The following is a 22,559-nucleotide window of genomic DNA, read 5'->3' on the forward strand; positions in this document are numbered from 1 at the left end:
CTAGACCATTCAGAAATGATATTACAAGCAGTTTCCCCAAATCTGCAATTGTCTCCTCCAAAAGACATTGATAATCAAAAGCAAAGATTGAGAACATCAGAATTTTATTAAGTATCAAAAGCAATTGCTGCATCTGGCAGACAGACTGGAGACACTCATGAAAGGGTAGAACAAGGGCTGAATGGCCAGTGCCATTTAAGCTTTCCCTGCATTCCCCAGATTCTGCCATATCCCGTCCGCTAAGACAAACCTTCCCATTAACCCCATATTCTCTGACCTCTCCCTGAAAGCATCAAGTTTTAAAACCACAAATTTATTCATGGCCTTGTCCCATCCAAACTTCATCATTTTATGGAACTCTCTCCCATGCCCTGCAGTCCTTGGTCTTCCCTCTATCCCCCTCTTCCTCAACTTCAAGCCTCGCAGGCTTTTCAACAGATAAAGTGATTGTTATATTTCTGGCTCGTTCTTCCTGTGTTCTTAGAATCACAGAATTGTCAAACTATTATATCGCAAGAGGTTAGTCCATCATCTGTGCCAGCTGCTGGTGGAGCTATCCTGTTAGTCTCATCCCCCTGTTCCATCCCCAGAGCCTTGCAAATTATTCATTATCAAGTGTCCATCCAGTTCATCTTTGAAGGAATTGATTGATCCACCACCAGTGAATTTCAGATCATAAATAGTCACTATATTAAAAGTCATTTTGACACATTCTCTTTGTATCTGTTGTCCCCTGTTCTTAAACCACCTGATAAATCATTTATGATTTTGTGCACCTCTATCAAATTTCTTTTCAACCTTAACTGCTCCAAGGAGAACAATCCCATCCCCAGTAGCCAAATAAGAACTCATTTAACTCGAGGTAAACCAACATTGATAAAATGTATTAATTACAAAACTGAACATCTGGAAACAAATCACAAACCTTATGGCTAGAATTCTGCACTCAAATTACGCACAAAGAGAAATTGTGTAAAAGCTGGTTGGTGAAATTACACCCAGTGGTGACTTATGAAGAGACAGGCTTGAAACCAATGTTAGAAAAGGAATTGTAATAAGAGTTATGAGCATAAGCAACCATATTTGCTGAAATTACCACAAATTAATTTGTTGTTCCTAAGACAACAACTTCTGCTTTGCTTTGTGCCATGAGTCCACTAGTGGAATTTTCAGATATTCCTGTCAGTTTAATGCTTTTGTAATTGGACCAAGATTTTTACTGCAGTCACATGAAATTGGTACACCTATTATTCTGCTCCAGAACCATGAAATAGTCTCTCTACTTATATCAACAGGGAGGTGGGGAGGGAAACCAGTGGGAGGGGTGTGTGAGTGATGGGCAGATGGAGAGGGTGGGGGAGGAGAAAGGGATAGGGTGGTGGGGGCCAGTTGGATCAGGAGAAAAATGAGGGAAAAGGGACGGAGGGGGAGTGGTTACTGGAAGTTTGAGAATTCAATGTTTGTGCGCCAGGATGGAGACTGCCCAGGTGGAATATGAGGTGCTGTTCATCTAATTTTCATTTAGCCTCAACCCGGTAGTGGAGGAGGCTACAGATAGACATGTTGGTGTGGGAATAGGAAGTGGAATTACCCCATCATCCTATCTCTTTCCCCTCCCGCACTCTTTCCATCTGCCCATCACTTCCCTTTGTCACTTCCACCTAGCTTCTGACATCATTCCCACTCTCCCCCTCTGTACCCCTTCCTTCCACCTCTTTATACTGGCCATCTCCCTGCTTTCTTTCAGTTCAGATGAAGGGTCTCGACCCAAAACATCAACTGTCCATTTTCCTCCACAGATGCTGCCTGACTTACAGAGTTCCTCCGGCACTTTGTGTGTTGCTCCAGATTCCAGCATCTGCAGTCTTGTGTCTCCTGCTTTCTTGACTTGTTCCTTCACAAACAAGTTATGTATATGAAGTCTTGAGTGCTTTGTTCATCCACCCTCTTTAGAATTGTATCTTTTAGAGTCTATTGCCTCTCTTCAGTATTTTCCCAAAATGTTTTAAATTCCAGGCACCACATATCCGTCCATTCCACTGCCAGTCAATGTCCCCTTGAAGTCCATCGTAATGCATCAGAAAAATCTTTTGCAAATTTTGAAATTTTCCTGCACACCCAACTCCTTATCACTGTCATAATCCAAGAAAAGCAGTGAACATCACTGTACACCTTCTTCCAGTCTGCTCACTATTGCTGCTAGCCGCCTTTTAGCCAGTTACACTGCCCATTTATTTCATATTCTTCAGCTTTGTGCAAGCAGATTAGGTGACATTTTACCAGATGTTAAGTCCATATACATAGCATCAACCATATTACCCTCATTAAAAAAACTCAATTATTGTAGTTAAAGAATTTCTGATTTTTCCTTTATTTATTCAAACATCCAACGATTTACCATATTGTTGTTTCCAACATGGAGGTTAAGCTAAATGGCCTGATTGTTGCTTGGTTTGTCCTTAACCTCTTTTGAACGAGAACATAAACATCTGAAACTCTTCAACTATCAGGCATCTTTGCATCGTTATGACATTTGAAGAATTCCCTCCACAATTACCAATCTTATGTCCCTTTCAATATGCCTCTTGGCAACCCATTAAGATCCAGTGACTTAACCACCTTAAGTTAGCCACTCTTTTCATTCTTTCCTGTCAATTTTGCCAATTCAGTTTCTCAGGTACCTCCCTTTTTACTGTGGCTTTGACAGCATCTTTTTCCTTGGTAAAGGCAGATACAAAGTACTTGCATTAAACTCTTGCTATGCCCTTTCCTTTTTGGCTACTATCAACCTCACCATGCCTTCTTCTATTCATTTATCATTTATATGTCTGTATTTTCGATTCCTTTCAATGTTAGTTGTCAGTTTACTTTCACAATCACTCTTACTTCTTTCCAGTTCCCATCTGATCTTTTTTTTATATATACTCAGCCTGTTTTTTTACTTGTACTATCAATCCGACATCTGACATGAACCAGCATCTCATCCTCTGTTGCTTTCTGGTTTTGGTCACCTTACCTTTAATCTAAGCAAGAATGCATTGAAACCACCTCCTTTTAATAGAAACACCCATTTTCTCATTTAAAGTTTTGCCTAGCAATCTTCAATTCCAATTTTCTTTGGCCAGGCCATGCCATGTGCCCCACCATCCACCAAGAAGTGGCTTTGGGAATTATCTGGAGATTACCACCTTTGAAGTTCTGTTTTTTATTGTCTTTCCTAGCACTCTTGCAGGCGAAAGACTACTAGATATGTAGATAAAGTGGTTAAGATCACAGACAAGATACCTCCCTTTGTTGTCCAAGTACGGAGTATAAGAGCAAAGAGTTCATGCCAGAACCACATAAAACCCTTGGTCTAGTAAGCTTACTTCAGGAAGAATACAAAGATGTAAGAGGATATTGCCTGCAGGACTTCATTCCTCTTTCTACCTCCAACAACTCCATCACTTTATCAGTACCTAATTTCAAGTACAAGAATGAATAGTATTCAACGCATAATTTTTCAACCAATCACTAAGATACAAAAAGTGTTCTCAAGAAATTATAAGAGCATTATTTAATAACAGGGCTGATTTATACAACTTAATCATTTTAGGTTAGTAGCAGCTTAAGAAATGTGCACTGTCGATCACTCTCCAATTGTTCACACTTGCTTGGAAAATAACAAACAGTGAATGCCATCCACTGAATATGTTGTGTAATGTCTGAGAATTCAATAAGTTGTAATATCATGTCAGGCGCTAATTACATCTTTGGGATCTACTTATTATTTTCAGCAAGTGTTTGAATGGGAGGTTGCAAAAGATCTTCCACCAAGTGAAGACAGCAAGGACAAGGATCAGTAGAGCAGCATGGGCAGAAGAGACCAAATTGGTAAGATTTCTTTGTCAAATCTACAAGAAAAGCTAAGCCCTTCACTGGCACTAACTTCATTTCCAGGTCACAAAACCTGTGCAGACTGAAAACTACAAGAAAGATGGATAAACTGGTCAAGAGGACATACAGGATACCGCCTTTTATTGGCCAAGTACAAAAATATAAGAGCAGAGAGTTCATACCAGAAGTGCATAAAACCCTCATTCTAGTAGGCATACTTCAGGAAGAATGCAAATGTACTGGGAAGAATGCAAAGATTTAAAAGGATGTTGCCAGGGCTTATGAATTTTTGTAAAGAGGACAGTTTAGTTAGCCTAGTTTTCATTGGAACAACCAAGGCTGAGGGAAAATTTAATCAGATGCAAATCAATTACATGAGACCTAGACAGGTGTAAACAACAAGGTCACATTTTCCTCAGCAAAGAGATCAATAACTAGAGGGGCATAGATTTAGGTAACAGAGAGAAAAAAATTGAAGATAATTGAAGTGCTTTCTCACACACAAAATGGTGGACATCTGAAACTCACTGCTGAAAGATCCATGGTGACAGAAATTGTCATCACACTTAAAAAAATATCTTGACCATTTGAAGAAACATGACCTTCAAGGCTAAGTGCTGAGAGCTGGGGTTGCCTGGACGCCCTTTTTTGGGCAGTATAGATATGATAGTATGACCTCTAATTCTATGCCCTGGCAGCTATTCTCGCCATTGTCAAGTGGCAACAGGCCACATGATTTTACTCCACCAGTCAGTAACTTCCCCCTGTTTTAATTGGTGAAATTCAGTGAGGTCAGGCATCAAAACACTCCAGACCTCAGTTCTGGAACAGAGCATTAGATTCTAAAACTAGGCCAGAGCCTAGCCAGCTCATGAGTGATGTCAAGTTAAAATGAGGCCTATCATCATATCAAAATAAAACCAACTGTTAACACTGTGCATTATACGTGTGGGAATTGTCATTTGAATGATTCATCTGAACACCAACAATGTTAACTAAGAAATCACAATAGGATGAAGTGCCAAAAGACACATACATTCAGGTCCGATCAAGGACAACATGACTCAACCCAATTTATTTTTAACCAGAGAAACAAAGGACTGCAGATGCTGGAATCTAGGTGAAAAACACAATGATGCTGGAGGAACTCAGCAGGCCAGGCAGCATCTGTGGAGAAAAGCAGGCGGTCAATGTTTTGGGTCAGGACCCTTCTTCAGGACTGAAGATAGGAAAAGGGGAAGCCCAATATATAGGAGGGAAAAGCAGAACAGTGATGGGTGGACAAAAGAGGGGAGGCAGGGTGGGCCTCTTTTTTAACCACATTGGTAACTTTAACAATTATGACAAAGGGCCAGAAAAGAAAAATTACATAATGTACATAAATCAATTCCACACAAGTAGTATTTAGAAACAGATAATAGGATAGTAATTTATATTCCAATACAATTATTGAAACTTAGAAAATGTTAAATATTTGGAAAAAATGTTGAATAAAAATTTGTATGCAACTTTTAAGCATTTAACTGCTGGACTGAATGCCAAAAGTTAATCAAAAATATATCAAATGGTCCAAAAGAATACTAGCTACATTAAAACTCAAACCACTCTTTAATGGGCCTCTTCAAAAATTATTTGTACCAAGACAGTAGATAATCATAAACAAAAACTCCACATTAAAAAATCTGAAGGCTATCAACAAAACACTACTAAACCAATAGTCTGTTACAGTGTAATATTAATCAATACCCACTCATTGCATTCTATGGATGACATTATGCTATATCAGTTAAGCTAAAGTATCTATCAGCAAAGTGCTCCAATGTATAAATGTAACTAGGGCAAACATGTTCATATTGTGGAAACATTATTCATAGCAATTTGAAACCAGCTAAAGTTTTATTTATTATATTGAAGTTCAACATTTTCTGGAGTGACAGAATTACATACATTTGCCTGTAAGTATATGGTTGTGCACAAATTAAGTAAAGGGCACAGAAGTATTGAAATGTTTCATCAGCTATCTTTGTGTTTCCAATAATATTGAGTGTTATACTTTTCTTGTCTTATTTCATTCACCAGCCCTTTTTGTTTACCAAGATGACTTTTATAATGCTTTGATTTTTTGCATGTTCAGATTCCTCTGCTTCCTCTTGTTCCTTTCTGCATACATTCAAATGCTCATTGTGTCCTTACATTCAATTTTTCATTCTGTTCATTGTTCTGTTACCCATCATTGCTCATCAATTCCAGAAAATCAAATTGCATCACTGTTCAAACTATTTTCTTTCTAATTCTTCTACATTGGTATGCTTGTGCATATCATTCCTGCTGAATCTGCCACTCACTGCCTTTTCTTTCTTTGGGATAAGTGAAGTTGCTTTGTTACTTTACTGGAATCGAAGCTTTTCCACCCACACTGCCATACTGTACAGATTCAGACATATATATTTCCTAAGTAAAACCAGAAATTGCTGGAAACACTGAGCAGGTCAAGTAACATCTGGGGAAAGAGAATGAGAGGTTACATTTCGGGTCAAAGACCTTTCATCAGAATTAATGAGGGTTCTTCAACCTGAGACATTAACTCCATTTCTCTCCCCACAGATGCTGCCTGGCCTGCTGAGTGTTTCTAGCATTTTTTGTTTTTATTACAGATTTCCGGCATTTGCAGTTTTATTTAGACTTTCAATTTGTATTTCCTACTCAGATTAATTTGACAGATTCTATTTGATACGGTGAGAAAATTGCTCAAAATCTCCAGAGGAAACATCAGGCTATTCTGCCAGCACTTCGTTCCATAATCGTCAGGAAGCTGGGAACTCCCCCACAATCATGTGGAAACTTCCTCAAGGTTGATCACAGGCAATTTTCTGACCTGTCAATGTTGAGTCCAAAGGGAAAGCATTGGTTAGATCTGACGCAGGTTCAGCTACTTCAATCATTTCAATGGAGAGGCATAACTGTGAGGGAAATGGACTAAATTCAGAGAACATACCTTCTTTAAATGAATTATTTACTTAAATTTAACTTTCAAATGCTTACATTTTTTAAATCATTAATGACATGTTATATGGTATGATTAATTTATAATTGTTTTTGAATATTTGTATATGTCACAGACACTTAACCTCTGACAGCTTTGTCAGCCAGAGAGCACAGTGTATTCATCTGGCCAAGTGTTTCTACAGGCAGACTTGATGCCCCACTAAGTAATGTCAGTTATGACCAGGAGGCCCTGCCCTCCTCAGGTCTTGCCAACCAGGTTGGATGCAGCTTCGCGGACTCAGTGTTCACTTGGTCCAGGTGCAGGACTCTTGGCGACGCACTGTTTCCAGAAAATTCCAGGCCATTGAAAGCCAAGGAATTAGAAAATCAATGGAGAGACAACAAAATGTACACAGGAACAAAGATATTGGGTGGATGTTTCAGGTAGCCTTTTTTTTCCCACACAGAAATTCAAAAACAAAAGGGTGAGAAATTCACCCATATCGTGTTCTCTTTCTGGAATAAGGAGAAGAGCAAGAGAATCCCATTTCCAGACATGATTTTGGTGCCCGTCCTTCTCCCAGAACTGTACCAAACTGGAAACTCAATTTCCAGAGTAACTACCCAAAGCCCCCACCCGTAGCCCCACTCCTAATCACCCAATATCCTCAAAATAGATAATGAAGCCTTTGAAATGATATTTTGATTTTAGCTCCAAATCTACAAAAGCCCAAACAGCAGGTCATGCAGGGATCACTAGATAGTATTACCAAAAAGGCAAGTTTGTTTATTACTTACATTAATGCAGAAACAAGAAGTGATATGATTTTCAAACAGCTCTAACGACACTTTTCAGAAGTGCTCTACAGATTATAATTGATAATCTAATTTAGAACCAATTACCTCCTCCTCCAGTTTAAGGCTAGATTCATGCTTGCATCTATCGATAGGCATAATCCACATCATGCATTCTACCGGATCAAGTGCATATACAATTTAACTGGCCAATTCAAAAAACAATTCACTAGGACCAGAAATTATAGACAACATAATGGTGAATTTATTGTGCATGTTGCTATTACTGTATAAATTGTCCAACAACAAACTGAAAGGAACAGATATTCCATGAGTTGCAAATCATACGATGCTAGATCATATGTTGTAGTACAGTTATTTATGAGTCAAAATCAATACTTTCTGTATATTCCAGAGACTCTAAACCTAGAGATAATTCTACTCATGGTCTCACGAGGAACAACTGAAATGATTCACTTACTTTTTTTAAAAATTAATTTTGGTTATTAAGGTTGAGTGAGCTAGGGCTTTTCTCTTTGGAAAGGAGGAGGATGAGAGGTGACTTGACAGAGGTGTACAAGATGATAAGAGGCATAGATCGAGTGGACAGTCAGAGACTTTTTCCCAGGCGAAAATGGCTAATACGAAGGGGGCATAATTTTGTGATTGGAGGAAGATATAAGGCGGATGTCAGAAGTAAGTTTTTTTTTACACAGAGTGGTAGGTGCCTGGAACACACTGCCGGCAGAGGTTGTGGGGGCAGATACATTAGGGACATTTAAGAGACTCTTAGATAGACATATGAATGATAGAGAAATGGGGGGCTATGTGGGACAGAAGGGTTAGATAGATATTAGAGCAGGATAAAATGTCGGCACAACATCGTCGGCCAAAGGGCCTGTACTGTGCTGTAATGTTTTAAGCAAGAATTTCAAAAAAGTTACTTGGTCTGGAATTTCCTGAAATGGAAACATTGGCAAAAAGCATCTTAAGTTTTATCATTAGCACACTATTTCTAATTTGCTCTAAGAATTCATTGTTTTCTAATTAAAATACATCATGGCAAGCAATACAATGAATGAGAAATAATGCTGTCAACAGCAGTGGTACTTGCTGCACTCCACAAATGATGCCTGATAGCTCCCATCTGAAACAGACTCATTAGCAATAACAATTTTAATATTTACACTAATAGTACACAATTTTAGCTCAACTGCTTTTCATCATGTCAATACATATCATGAGCTTTAGATTTAGTCATGCATGTTCTGCACTGATTATCAGAACTCTAAATTAAAAGCTAATTTATGAGTTATTTTAAAAGGTTTTCTCAATAATCTTCAACCTATCCTGCTAATAAAAGCCCAATCTCTCTCGTCATCATTCAAGATCTAAAGGTCACCTGATAAAATGTGGTTATTTCATGGTCACTCATTTTAAGACAATGCCTCACATTTATTAATAAGGTGTTACAAAAGAAGAATTGTGCTCCAAAGAAAGACCAAAGTCCATTCAGTTTATCTTTCACTCTGCTTTTGGTCATTTGATACAATTATGCAGTTAATAACAAGTTATGGTTAAATTCATTTTTTGTGAAAAAAATCAAAGTAGATCGAACTAATTTTAAATAAATGGCTATTGACGATACCATTTTAATAAATGCAAGAAATGGCAATATACTTATTCCTGAATAGTACAAATGATGCAGAATGAAAAAGAATTGGAAGATTTGCATCATTTCCTAATCCCATTAGCTAATGTTTATTGGCTTTTAGTTCTTGCAAGCAATAATTAAGAAAAATCATTGTAAATGAGGTGATCTAACCTGCAGTTGGTTCTTCCTCTCACAATTTGCAAAATAACATAATATTTGCTGAGAGCTCCTCATTGTTAGACTTATTTGTTGTATCTACTTTTACTGAAATAAAAAGATTCAAGTAAATCTACTTAAATTTGCAAGTTAAAGCAGAATTTAAAATGGTCTACTGCAGTAACTCCACACAGGCACTTTGAGCTTAATCACTGAAAAGAAAAGGGAATATGTATGCAATTCTCAATTTGCAATAGACTAATCAAACTAACAACTCACTATTATGTTTCATTAAAATCATTATCTGTGCATCCACCTGACATTGAAATCGATGCTAAGCACTTCACTTTTACAGGGGACCTGGAATAGTTCCTACAAATAATGACAGGAACCAAACAGCAAAGCTTGTAATTTAAAAAAAATACTTGGACTGCAGCAGGTTTAGGTCCTAATTACTTGCATCCCTTTCTAATGTTGAACATAACCAAGGTAAATTTTATAAGACCAAGAGGTCCAAGAAACTGGCACCACATCTAAGAACATTTCAATCTAAATGCAAGGGAAGAAGTGGGGCCAATGTCATCCAAGAAGCCCTTCAACTGCTGATCTTAGAAATTGGTATTCACTGTAAAAACATTTGCTGCTCCCACTAAACCACTGTTTGCACAAGAATCTCCTCTGCTATTTCAAAACAATTATGCTCTGATATCAGTGATGCCATTCATTGACTTTACAACCGCTGCTCAAGGTGATAAAGTGAAACACTGCAGGATTAGAGGTCAAAGATAAAATGAAGCCATGTTATTTCTATGATGCTTATTCATAAGGAAAGTCAGCAGCTTAAAAATCTAACAAAGTAAATGGTAAATTCAGTTGAAATTTGTGGTACAGCTATTGGTTCAGTAAGATTGCGGGCCAGTAATGTGTCATAAAAAGGAAGAGTAAATTATTACCAGCAGGATTATTAAAAGATTAGGTCACTGTTTTTCATTCCTATTGTTGTCAATTTAAGAACTGAGAGTTTTGTAATACTACAATGCAGAAAAGACTTCTTCATTCCATCCTCACTTAAGTTCTTTTGTAAATTTGAGGAAAAACATATCTTTAAAAAGGACTCAAATGTTCCAGCTTAATTTTCAAAGCTTCCAAGAGGGAATATGAATGAGTACATGCTCCGAAATTGTGATGAATTTACCGGGTATGGCCAGTATAATGGGCAGGGACTGCTTTTAGCACAATGTTTTAACACTAACTCAAAGGATTATGAAAACTCAAGGTTCATTGAACTCAATTTGCATTTAAAATTCCATGATATTTTGCACCAGTACGCCAATACTGTGAAAAACAGTGGAATGGAGTGAAATTAATGGAATAGATCTTCTGTCCCAGTGCCAGTGCTTTTGCCAGGCTTTGCCCCTAGAGGACATAGTTTCCAGCACTGGCATCTAAGTAAATTGATGGGAACATCCTCTGCCCTCCCAACAGCTGCTTTATGCTGCTCAGCTGGACACTTAATGGAGTCCAGGGAGGCTGTATAAGCATCTACAGACTGGCCCCCAAACCTGGCATAATATCAGCAACCTTCTTTCAAGTGAATGCATGACATCAACTGCCAGGTAATCAGTAAGCAGTTAATTTTCTGTTATTAAGTTAGTTTCAGTGTTTTGAAATAATTTTCAGTGTGTGAATGTACTTCTTAATGTTTAATGTGTAAAAAAAATTAACCAGCAATGTTTCAAACTCATTCACAAACACTTGGTAACACTGATGTTTTTGACAGCCCGTGAATGGGACCTCACCGGCTCTCACTTGCATCAGGCTGCCTGTGCTGAGACTGCATTTAATCTGCACTGAGTCACATCAAAGTGCTGGGAGCCAGGGTGTCGGTGGAAAAACGCACCAGGGCCAAGCTGGAACAAGCACCATGACCCAGAGACAGCCAGCCATTTCAGGGCAACAAAAGATTTGGCTCAGTGGATTGAAGGCAGATTTTCCCATCCACAGTGGGCATCAGCTTAATAACAGGTACATTCAAGTCTTTGCAAATGGTGTACAGCAAACAGAAGATGAAGCATATAGTATCCTGAAAATAAAATACAGATTTTTTTCTGTTTTTGGAAATAAACATGGAAACAAATTTCTTTTGCATCTATTTTTCAGACTGCCCACAAGACCTGGTATTCAAAGTTATACCTTGAAACTGTGGCACAGACCTCTATATTTGGTAAATGTAATAAAAAACACAGATCAGTACAAAAAGAAACCTGATGAACGCCTGACACATATCCCAGATTAGCAAATTTAACCTGCACTGAAAGATTGTGAGAGTTTTTTTTAATTAACAGGGCTTTTGGAACCAATGTTACAACAGAGAAGGTGAAACACAAGAAAATTGAATGTACATAGCTAAAATTAATTTAATATAACTAATATCTAGACATCAACTATCTGTAAGGAGTGCAAACAATGATATTTCCTCTTACTGGTGTTCAAGGGTATTACCTACATTAACAGAGACAGGCTGTAAACCTGGAGCATGACATATATCCTAGTTAATTCTTGCCTGTCCACTAAAAGTAAGTGAACACATCCAGATGTAGCTGATCAAGTCATCAATAGAAATTAAGTGGGAGGATATGAAACAATTTAATACACCAAAGTTAGTTAACAGCTGGATTTCATAAAGCTTGCAAGTCTGTACATATTATGAAATTCAACTTCTACTGGATTTAATACTCATAAAACAATACCCTTTTGTGTGCAAATTTGTCCTGAAGAAATCCTTTGTACCCATCTAAGCTGGCTGGCTGCAACAGGATTCCACTCCAGTTCATTGCCTTGAGATATTACTGAATGCCACTTCCATACAATCCAGCCAACATTTCTACTTTTATAACAATATTGATTCAAGTAAAAAAAAATACATTTTCTAATTCTATAAATCTTAACAAATTATGAGCAAAGTCATACATCTAATCCAAGATTAGCTTCTTGACAAGTATACATTTGAGTTTGCTTTGATCAACTCTGTCATCTCCAATTCTTCGCAATAGCATATAATTAAATTGGGTCACTCTGACAAAACACATCCCTTATTAAAGGATTGCTGGAGAGTAGAGCAGCCCTCGTGAACATCAGTTACATAAAGACCATCCATTCTAAAGTGACAGCCTTGGTTCTGCAGACAGATGGAATCCCATCTGCCAAAACTAGAGTGCTATTCAGCATCAACATAACAAGGATCAATACTGCTCAATCAGTTAATGGTAATATATTTATTCTCCATTAAATTACGTAGGTAGTATCAATCAAGACATGGGTGAACCTATTCCAAACAGTATCCATAATTAACGAGTAAAATGGTAACACATTGTGAATTACTGGTGCAGACATTTGCAAAATCCAAAAGCTATTAAAATTAATTGAACACAAAGTGCTACAAAATACACGTACTACCGCAGTGCCCTCTAATGAGCACTTTTATGAAACTGAAGAACATTGAAAGACTACATTCTTATATTTCAGAGTAAAGCTGACAGGAGATTTAATAACTGAAGACTAGAGAGAGTTGACTCTTAATTATTCAGGATAATGGAGAAAACTGCCACCATGAATAATACAAAAATACAGATTAAGCAAATACATGGACAATGGAACAAAAGCCCATCCACGGTGAGGGTGGGCTGCACTTCAGTGTCCAGCACCACCTATAGCTATGGCACAAAGCGAGTTTCAGCAGTCAGGCTATGCTGCAGATCTACCTTCAGACCACACCTGGCTAAGCAGGTACACTCCAGCCAGCTCTTTACAACCTCAATAAGCACTTGCAGGAGGGGCCTCTAGTGGTGCTCAGTATCCCCAACATGCTTTACCAGTGTAACTTCTTGCCTTCAGTTCAGTCCATTCTAAACCATGTGAAATTCAGTTTCTTCCAAAGGAACAATGGGTTGAATTTCCTCACTGGGCATGGGAAGGATTCTCCTGAGGTCTATGTGCCAGAACTAACTGCATCTTCTAGCCATACTGTTCCAGAACAATACTGGCATCTACTCAGCAATGTAGAAAACATAAAAGGCACCTATCAGGAACTCACTGAAGTATTCTCCACTACTCACAGTGAGATTAGCTCTAACACTGAAGTAGCTCACAGTCATTTTGATTGGAGTCCTAGCCACCAACCCAAACAGTCTCATCCTTTAGCACCAGCTCACCCACAGCAGCAGTGTGTACCTTCTGAAAAATCTCAAAGGCTTCTTTGACTGCACTTCCCAAATTCACAAACTCTTTGCTTGGGAAGGGAAGCTAGGCATAGAAACAGCATCACCTGCAAGGTCCCTTCTGAGTCACAAACTATTAAAACTATTGTGACTCAGAAATATGTCCTTCTTCCTTCCTTGTCACAAATCCCTACCCGACATGACAAAGACGACAATACTTGAAGACAGCAGGTCATTCCATCTTTTCAAGGGTGTTTAGAACAGTCAATAAATATTGGACTTGCCAGACGGCATGGTAGCGTAGTGGTTAGTGTGACTCTATTACAGCGCCAGCGATTGGGGTTCAATTCCCGTTGCTGTCTGTAAGGAGTTTGTATGTTCTCCCAGTGTTCTGCGTGGGTTTCCTTCCACATTCCAAAGACATACAGGTAGGTTAACATGGGTTTAATGGACAGCGCGAACTCAGTGGGCCAGAAAGGCCCATTACCGTGCTGTAAATAAAGTTTTAAAAAGTTTTAAACAGCCACATACCTTGAATGAGTAATTATTTTAAAAAAACAGGATTTATCCAGGGTTTGTGCCAATTGTTTGCTTAAGATATGGCAGGAGATTGGAAGAACATCGATCAACATTCCATTGGAATCAATTGGTGAAAATATATGCGCATCATGTATGAAATGCACTATTCTAGGGTAGCATCCAAACTACGGCTGTAAATCTTTTTGTTTTCTTGAAGTTATGATAATTTTCAGATCTGCAGTAGATAAAACCTCAGGTTCACCATCAGCAGTGCTTCTCATCAATGGAGCTTTGCCCTCTTCCGAGAATAAGTATACCTTTATTCCACAAACAGCCATTCCTCGATTTACAGAAGGGATGTACTCTTGTAAAATGTTTCACCAAGCAAAATTTCATAAATCTAAAAGGCTGGGTGAAATGCTTTATCGGTACTTTGGTAGCGGAGAGTGGCACTGTATTCGTTTATAGTGAAGAATATATTCATAAATCAAAAACATATACCCCAAAGAGTCAATGGCAATATAGTGAAAATTCTTAAATGTAACATTCATACATAAAGGAATGCTTGTATCTGTGACTTATGTGGCTATAACGGTGTAACTCTGTAGAGTAAATACTGCAATCTTGCAGGCACAGTCATTCTCAGAGAGCACACTGATGAGCATTCTCAACTGTAGAGGCCAATTGCACACAAAAATAGCAATACATGTAATATGTTCTACTTCTACTAACTAGGAATTAAACACAAAATTCAACACTTTAAAATGTACATTAGTACAACAGAAGAAGGAATGGACTCCAGCTAGCTCCCCAGATATTTTTAATTTTTTTTTAAATTTTATTTACAGCGTGGTAACAGGCCCTTCTGGCCCAACGAGTCCACGCCTCCCATTTTAAACCCAAATTAACCTACCCATACATCTTTGCAATGTGGGAGGAAACCGGAGCACCTGGAGGAAACCCACGCAGACACAGGAGAACGTACAAACTCCTTACAGACAGCGACGGGAATCGAACCCCAATCGCTGGCGCTGTAATAGCGTCGCGCTAACCGCTATGCTATCGATATTAAATCGTAAGTGCAGATTATTTCCAATCCTCATATTAAAACATCTCATAAATCTGGTGTAGAGCAATGATGCACAACACATTGGTTTCTGTACTTAAATTACTTGTGGAAAAATCAAAGTGAATTCAAAAGAGAATAAATCCTTCATATAACCCTGAAACGCCATTTATCACAAATAATGCAATGACAGACACATCAATATCCATTCATTATTTCGATGTACCTCAATTAGCAATGCCTTTTGATTTCATTGAAAAAGGCAAGTAGTAAATAAAACAGACACTATGAAATCTGCTGACAAAATGCATTTCACTTGCAGGAAACAATGTGAAAAGTTGCTGGTTTAAATTCAGTTCTGATGAAAGATCATTAACCAGAAACATTAACTTTGTTTCTCTCTAAGGTGCTGCACGACCTGCAAACCATTGCCAACATTACCTCTGTAACATAACCACTTTACCACCATACCCTCTTCCTTATCTTTTCCAAATACATTCAATTTATCATAACATTTAACTCAAATACTTTAACATGTGTCTGTATTTCCGTTGCCCCTACTGCATCTGATTCCTCACAAAAAAAAAGCATGTCTATTTCCCCTATTTTTATCCTATTTACTGCTTCAACCAGGATCAATTTTCAGTCAGAACTGGTGTAAACGTCACAAAGATCATTTTGCAATTGCAATTAATGTGCATATTAACACAGAAAATGTCAGAAATATTCAGCAGGTCAGGCCACATCCGTGGAAAGAGAAAACAGTTAATGGCCAAAATAAACCTGGACACACTCACCCCACGATCCCTGCCCACTACTTCTCACCATACACACACATTTACTCCTTCTAAAGGCAGAGGGCCTAATTAACCAGCTCTCTTTACCCAACAGGTGCCTGGCAGGGCAGATCAAGCTGGTGTGTAGGTCTCAGTATACCATATCCTGCGACCTTATCCTCAAACACCCCGACAACTCTTGACAGCTCATTGGTAGCCAAAGGTATAAAAGAATTTTTTAAACAGTTTTTAAAAGTTTTAGACAGATATATGAAAACTAACAAAAAAGTTAAAAACATTAACATAAATTAAATAAAATCTTCACAGATCTTTTTTTTCCCCCACAGGTTCAATTACCCCACTCAATTGAACATATTTACCATTCATACATCATTGCTTTATGGCATAAAGCTGAGAGCTAGACACTAACTGCACCTTCTCTTTAACGTGCTGCTTTGCCACTGAGCTTGGTGGTGAGCTGCATCTGACCATCAGGATACCTCAGGTTTCCATGTTTTGGCTCACACGCTTGAAATGCCAAGACGTCCCAAGGCTCAGTCATAATTGCTAACTATCAGTCAACATGACTTAGCCTACTGTTTCAGGTCAATAGCCTTTAATTAGAACTGCATTAATCCACAAACAGGGGCAGGCTTTAATCTCAATGTCGCAACACATAGTCCTGAAGAAATTGCCTCCCACCAACTGTACATAACCTTAGCCTTACTGAATAATTTTTATAAGATTATATATTTTAATTGCCCAAATAATTAATCTATATAGAGTTATGTCACTTAAAATCTGTAATAGCCTTCACCTCCTGATCAATGGGAATATCACATGGAAACCCAAAATCCTACCATTTCAAGTTCTAGGGAAAATGCTGGATGACTTCTACAGAGAGAACCATTTTCGGCAAGCTCAAAATATAATTACACTGTCATAGAAAATAACTTCTAGCAAACTAGCAATAAATGAATTCTTTGTGAGGTTCAATTAATGTGCGTTTCTGATCAAAAGAATTGACAATGATGTTTGGAACTATGCTCATCCAACTGTAAGATTTCTGGTTTTTGCAAGGGATATGAAGATTTCCTTTAGAAAACAAAATCAAAATTCAGAGTTGCTTTGAATCTACTCACAAGTTAGACAAACAAGAAGTGTCCGGACTGCAAGGTCACAAAGTAGCTTCCATCTCTGATGTACTCTTGCAGAAACAGCTGGAAGAATGATCTCCGCTGGCACGTAATACTGGATTGTGTAAGTCACCATGATCCCAAAAGAGTAAAGGAGTTTTACCAGCTGGTATAGCCTAGAGGAAGGAATTAATAACATGTCACAGTGGCACACTACATTGGAGATGCTATTGGAATGTAACCAGATCCTAGTTGTTTTACTGTTGCAATTTTGTAACAAAATAAAATTAACTACAAGGAAGCAAATTTAGAGAAAAGTTCCTGGATGATCAAAAAGTCTCTTCAAACCCTTCCCCACCATTAACTACTAATCATTTGCAACATCAAGCATAAGCATTCTTCTTTCCCAAAATGAATATTTTTAGTGAGTAAAATAGAAACAGAAAACACTGGAAATACTCAGCAGGCCAGAAATAGAGTTAACACTACAGGTCATTGATTTTACATCAGAACTCCCCTACTCTTCTCAACTGAGTACCACCAGCATTTTCTGCTGTCATTTCAGATTTCCAGCATCTGTAATGCTTTTGCTTTCATGCTTTTAGTGATAGTTTGCACTGCAAAAAGAAACATGAGTATACTCTTCCTTTTCTTCCCTCCAACTATTTTTTCCACTTTCTCCTCTCCTGATATTCGATTTTAAAATGCCAAGTATCACACACATCCCAATTCTACACATAGGTAATAGTTCATGTCAGAAGATTGAAAACGGCAGGACAATTAGTCAGACAAAGCCTGAGTCAGGCTGCTACAGACATCCAACAGAGGGGGCTGTTTAGCAACCAGCAAGAGAATTCAAAGCCATTTCCTTACCAAGAGCCGAGAAAAATGTACGTTAGAAAACAAGAAACAAAATCAAGAGTAGGCCAGTCAGCTCCTTGTACCTTCTCCACTATGAGATCATGGCTGATCAATTACCTCAGCTTCACTTACTTGCACTGACCCCATACCCTTTTATTCCCTTATTATCTAAAAAATGAGCAATCTCAGTCTTGAATATATTCAGATTCCCTTCCCTCTGGGCGAGAATATTTCTTCTCATGGCTGCCCTGACTTTCTGATCCCTTATTTGGAGAATATGACCCTCATTCTAGACAATGCCAACTAGGGGAAAGTATCAAATCTGCATCCATTCTGTCAAGCTCCTTAGGAGTTCTGTACATTACAATAAGAACCCTTCTCATTTTTCTTAATTCTAGAATATGAGCCCAGTCTGAATAATCTCTTAGACAACAACCCCAACATCAAAGGAGTCAATCTGGTGACCCCATATGCACTCCCCATATTGCAAGCATATCCTTCTTTAGCTTGGAAGATCAAAACTATGCACAATATTCAAGATGCAGTCTTGCCAGGGCTCTACCAATTAAAGCAAGACATTTCTTATACTCAAATCCTCTTGCAATAAAAGTCAGCATGCTATCTGACTTCCTAAATACTTGCCGAATCTGTGTGTTAACCTACAGCAATTCACGTAGAAGGGTCTGAACGCCAATAGCTTTCAACCTTACCGTTTACATCATCCTTTGCTTTTTTTTCCACCAATATGAATGACCTCATATTTTTCAACATTATATTCCACCTGCCAAATTCTGGCCCATTCACCTCGCCTGATTCTACCCGCTTGAAGCCATTGTACATCCTCCTCACAGACCACAGTTCCACCTAGCTTTGTATCAACAGTAATCTATTGTAGCAATGCTGTTGATATCCTAAGGTAAAACAACACAGGATGATAATAAAAATCAGGATTCTTCCTGGTTTGTGCACTGAGGCAACCCACTGTTTTGTACCAACAGTAACAATACTTCAACTGCTAATTAAGTACTTTGAACCATCCCAAGTTTAAAAAGCATTATATAAGCAGTTGCCTCACCTTACATTAGTGTTGGGAGAGCCTAAATTTGAGCCAATGCAGCAGGCTAATAATATTCAACTGACATGCAGCATATTTTGTCTGTAATTTCCATTGCTATTTATTCTAAAACCAAAGAACTCAGGAACTGTGCAAATGACTTAAATTACTGTTGCAAACTATTAAGGCAATGGTAAATAAATATGATCTTAACAAAGATCTTAACATTTATTTTTATTCAAAAAGCAACTTTAACCAGCTTTCTTGAAATCTTGTTTCCTTTGTGGGAATGAATTAATCAGGTTGGAGGAGGAGATTTGGATAAATTTTCTTTGAGCAATGGCCGATTTTTCAGGGAATGCCAGAAGATGGAAAATGTTCGCCTTGGGGTATATGTAATATGCAAATTAAATATACAACATCTCTGTTTGTGTGCTGTTTTTCAGAAATAATCTGCTAAATGCGGTATGGAAGTAAAAACAGTAGGAACATTCAATGTGCTACCTTATAGTGAATGACTGGCATAATGAGTGTGTGGGATGCAAACCAGGACAAAAATCACTAGGTTTGCTTCGTGTTGCAAGTTCATTTACATAATGAGTTGAGATTTAGCTGTTATGGTTTGCAATATCAGCCTGTATTCCTTACAAAGGAACACCTGCAGATGAAGTAACTGGACTTTCAATATGTATGTCATTTACTCTGATTTTGTTGGAATTACAACTGATTTTTTTTATAACAAACTAGGACTACAATGATATGATCATGCAGATAATTGGAATTCCACATTTTGTTCTTGATGAAGCATCAAAATGACTGTGCTGCTGTGCCATTCAATAATTCCCCTTCCTTTTCTGAATCCAAAACTTAGAAGATCGCATTTAGACAATGGGTCTGCAGTAGAAATCATGCACCAGGAGGTGAGGGTCAAACTGCTTTGCTATATGACTAAAGTCAGTGTGTAAATAAACTTTTGGGAATGAGTGACACAAAAGTGGCACTCTTATTACTGACAAATACTTTGAACCATCCCAAGTTTGAAAAGCATTATATAAGCAGTTACCTCACCCAACATTAGTGTTGGGAGAGCCTAATTTGAGCCAATGCAGTAGGCTAATAACATTCAACTGACATGCAGCATATTTTGTCTGTAATTTCTATTGCTATTTATTCTAAGACCAAAGAACTCAGGAACTGTGTAAATGACTTAAATTACTGTTGCAAGCCATTAAGGCAATGGTAAATAAATATGATCTTAACATACAAGTTCTAAATACTTTTTAAAAAATAGAAAAATTATTTAGAAGAAAGTTATGAAAAAAATACACAGGAGAAACATGCAATTGGAACAAAAGAGTAAAAAAACAAAAAGTGTTTGAATTACATGTAATCTAAATCATCATATCTTCTTGTTTTATACAAATGTTTTTCAGATTCCAGAAAATTCGAGCACTGAAAACTTGTAATGTTTCCAGCTTACTCGGAGAGAATTTGCCACTTTGTCTTCCGATGATAGATGTTCCATCTGAGCCAATTTACATAACTGCATTTAGGATCCACATATAATACAAATAGGCAAGAGAGCAAACTTTTCAAAAATTGATTTTTTTATTAAATAGAATTTTTTAAACATAGGTATGAAAATGGGTACAAATAGTTGTGCATTTTACACTTTTCTTCCCCTTGATAGATCAACATTCTGAGAAATGTTACTGTTCTCTGTGGAAGGATCAATAAAGATGGTAATTTTGCATTATCACGGTTGATTTTCTTTATATCGTTCATTCCGAAATTTGAAGTTCTCATTATCCAGGAACTTTACATATTGCTCCCTAATGGATTCACATCAAAGGACAGACTCATAAGCATTTCATAACTCCCAAAATGCAGTCATTTATAATTATCTCTTTTATTTCCAAAGTAGATGCTAACCTTCAGTAGGAACTGAAAGGACAAAATATGAAGTATCCAAATTGCTTAAGGAAAAATAGCAAAAATAATAAAACATTTAATGTAATAAACTTTTAATTTCACTTGAAATATTGGAACCACGTTTGTGTTTTTGCATAATGCTGTGTCTTTGCTCACAAATTCATAAATACACAAACGCAACAGAGCAGTGCTATCACCTATCACTTGCCCTCCCCTCTCACACCTTTATTCAGGCCATCTCCCCTCTGCTCTTTCGGTCCAGATGAAGGGCCTTGAACTAAAACATTGACTGTCCATTTCCCTCCACAGATGCTGCCTGACCTGCTGAATTCCTCCAACAGCTTGTTATTTGCCCCAAAAACAGAGCAGATTTTATATGGAAACATACTGCACCTGAATGGTATCATCCACAAACACAAGGACAGGTCAGTGGAGATGTACAAACTGTTGATACCCAGCTCTGTATGAACACCATTTCTTAATAATCCCTCTATTCACTTTATTATCGTTCACTTATTCAGTAGTCACAAAGGAGAAACCACTTTCTTCAGTTAAGCAATTAAGACTCAAATATGCCTCAGTAAACTTGCAGATTCCATTACGCACCTTGATCTTTGCCCAGTTTGAACCTGACTATTCATAACCGAGATTACTAGGTTAATTACCTCAACTCAAGCTTCCAAACTCCATGTCCCATATTAAAAAAGTACTTCCACTATCTCTTGCCCATGTTCCTTTTTCAACCTCTACTGTTCATTGCTCCGTTAGTGGCCAGGTTCTCACTCCTGCCTGACGCACTATAATTTTCTCCCTAAACCATCATCTCTCTTCCAACTTCCTCTTCTTTAAAGCCTACCCATGTTGCTTGGTCATCTTCTCTGTCCCATCCCAATTTCCCCCCAACACCATTTCACACTCTCCACTTTTGTGTACAGTCTTTGTCCAATTTTCTGAAACAATTTGGGATAACTCTAAGTCTGGATTTTGCCGTCAACAATGAAAGACACCAAGTGTAGCTGACCTCAAGAATAAAGTTGCCTACAAGAATTTTACAGGTCATAGCTCCGGTTCCCCCTATTCCAATCTGTGCCATCTACAGTAGCTGTATGGCATCATGGTACAACAAAGTCACCAAGCAGGCAGAGGAGCCAATGAGACTGAAGATTTCTCCCATTCAAAGAAAAATCCAGATTATAATTAACATTTTAATTATTTTACAAAAAGCAAAATAAAGGTCAGGACCTTTGCATAGAATTAAGGGAAAGGCCGAAATATCCAACATTTCAAAAAAAGTACTTTTAAAAGAAGCATGGAATATTCATAAGTTATTACAAGGGAATATGCAATTTATGTTAGAGCCAGAGAGGCTGTGCAGCAGTAAATGTGATTTGGTGCATTGGTTACACATCCTTCAAAAGGCTCCATAATTTCAATGGTTCCTACATAGAGAATTGAGCATAAAATCATTAATTCACTGTCAATTGCACCTGGAAAGATGTATACTGTGCAGCCCATGGAGAAGTATCCACAAT

General features: G+C 37.8%; 1 protein-coding gene across 2 annotated transcripts in view; it reads right to left on the reverse strand.

The window, feature by feature from the left end:
* slc36a4 (solute carrier family 36 member 4) overlaps nt 1–22,559 on the reverse strand; it is a 269,341-nt gene that overhangs the window by 155,882 nt on the left and 90,900 nt on the right. Inside the window, exon 10 of one of the 2 annotated variants that reach the window (XM_052026138.1) lies at nt 17,187–17,356. The exons of the other annotated variant lie outside the window; for it this stretch is intronic. Within the exon in view, the coding sequence (XP_051882098.1) occupies nt 17,187–17,356 (170 nt within the window). The remainder of the gene's footprint in view (nt 1–17,186; nt 17,357–22,559) is intronic. 2 annotated transcript variants of the gene reach the window in all.

This window comes from Pristis pectinata, chromosome 11 (assembly GCF_009764475.1).
Source record: "Pristis pectinata isolate sPriPec2 chromosome 11, sPriPec2.1.pri, whole genome shotgun sequence".
NCBI classification, from domain to species: Eukaryota; Metazoa; Chordata; class Chondrichthyes; order Rhinopristiformes; family Pristidae; genus Pristis; species Pristis pectinata.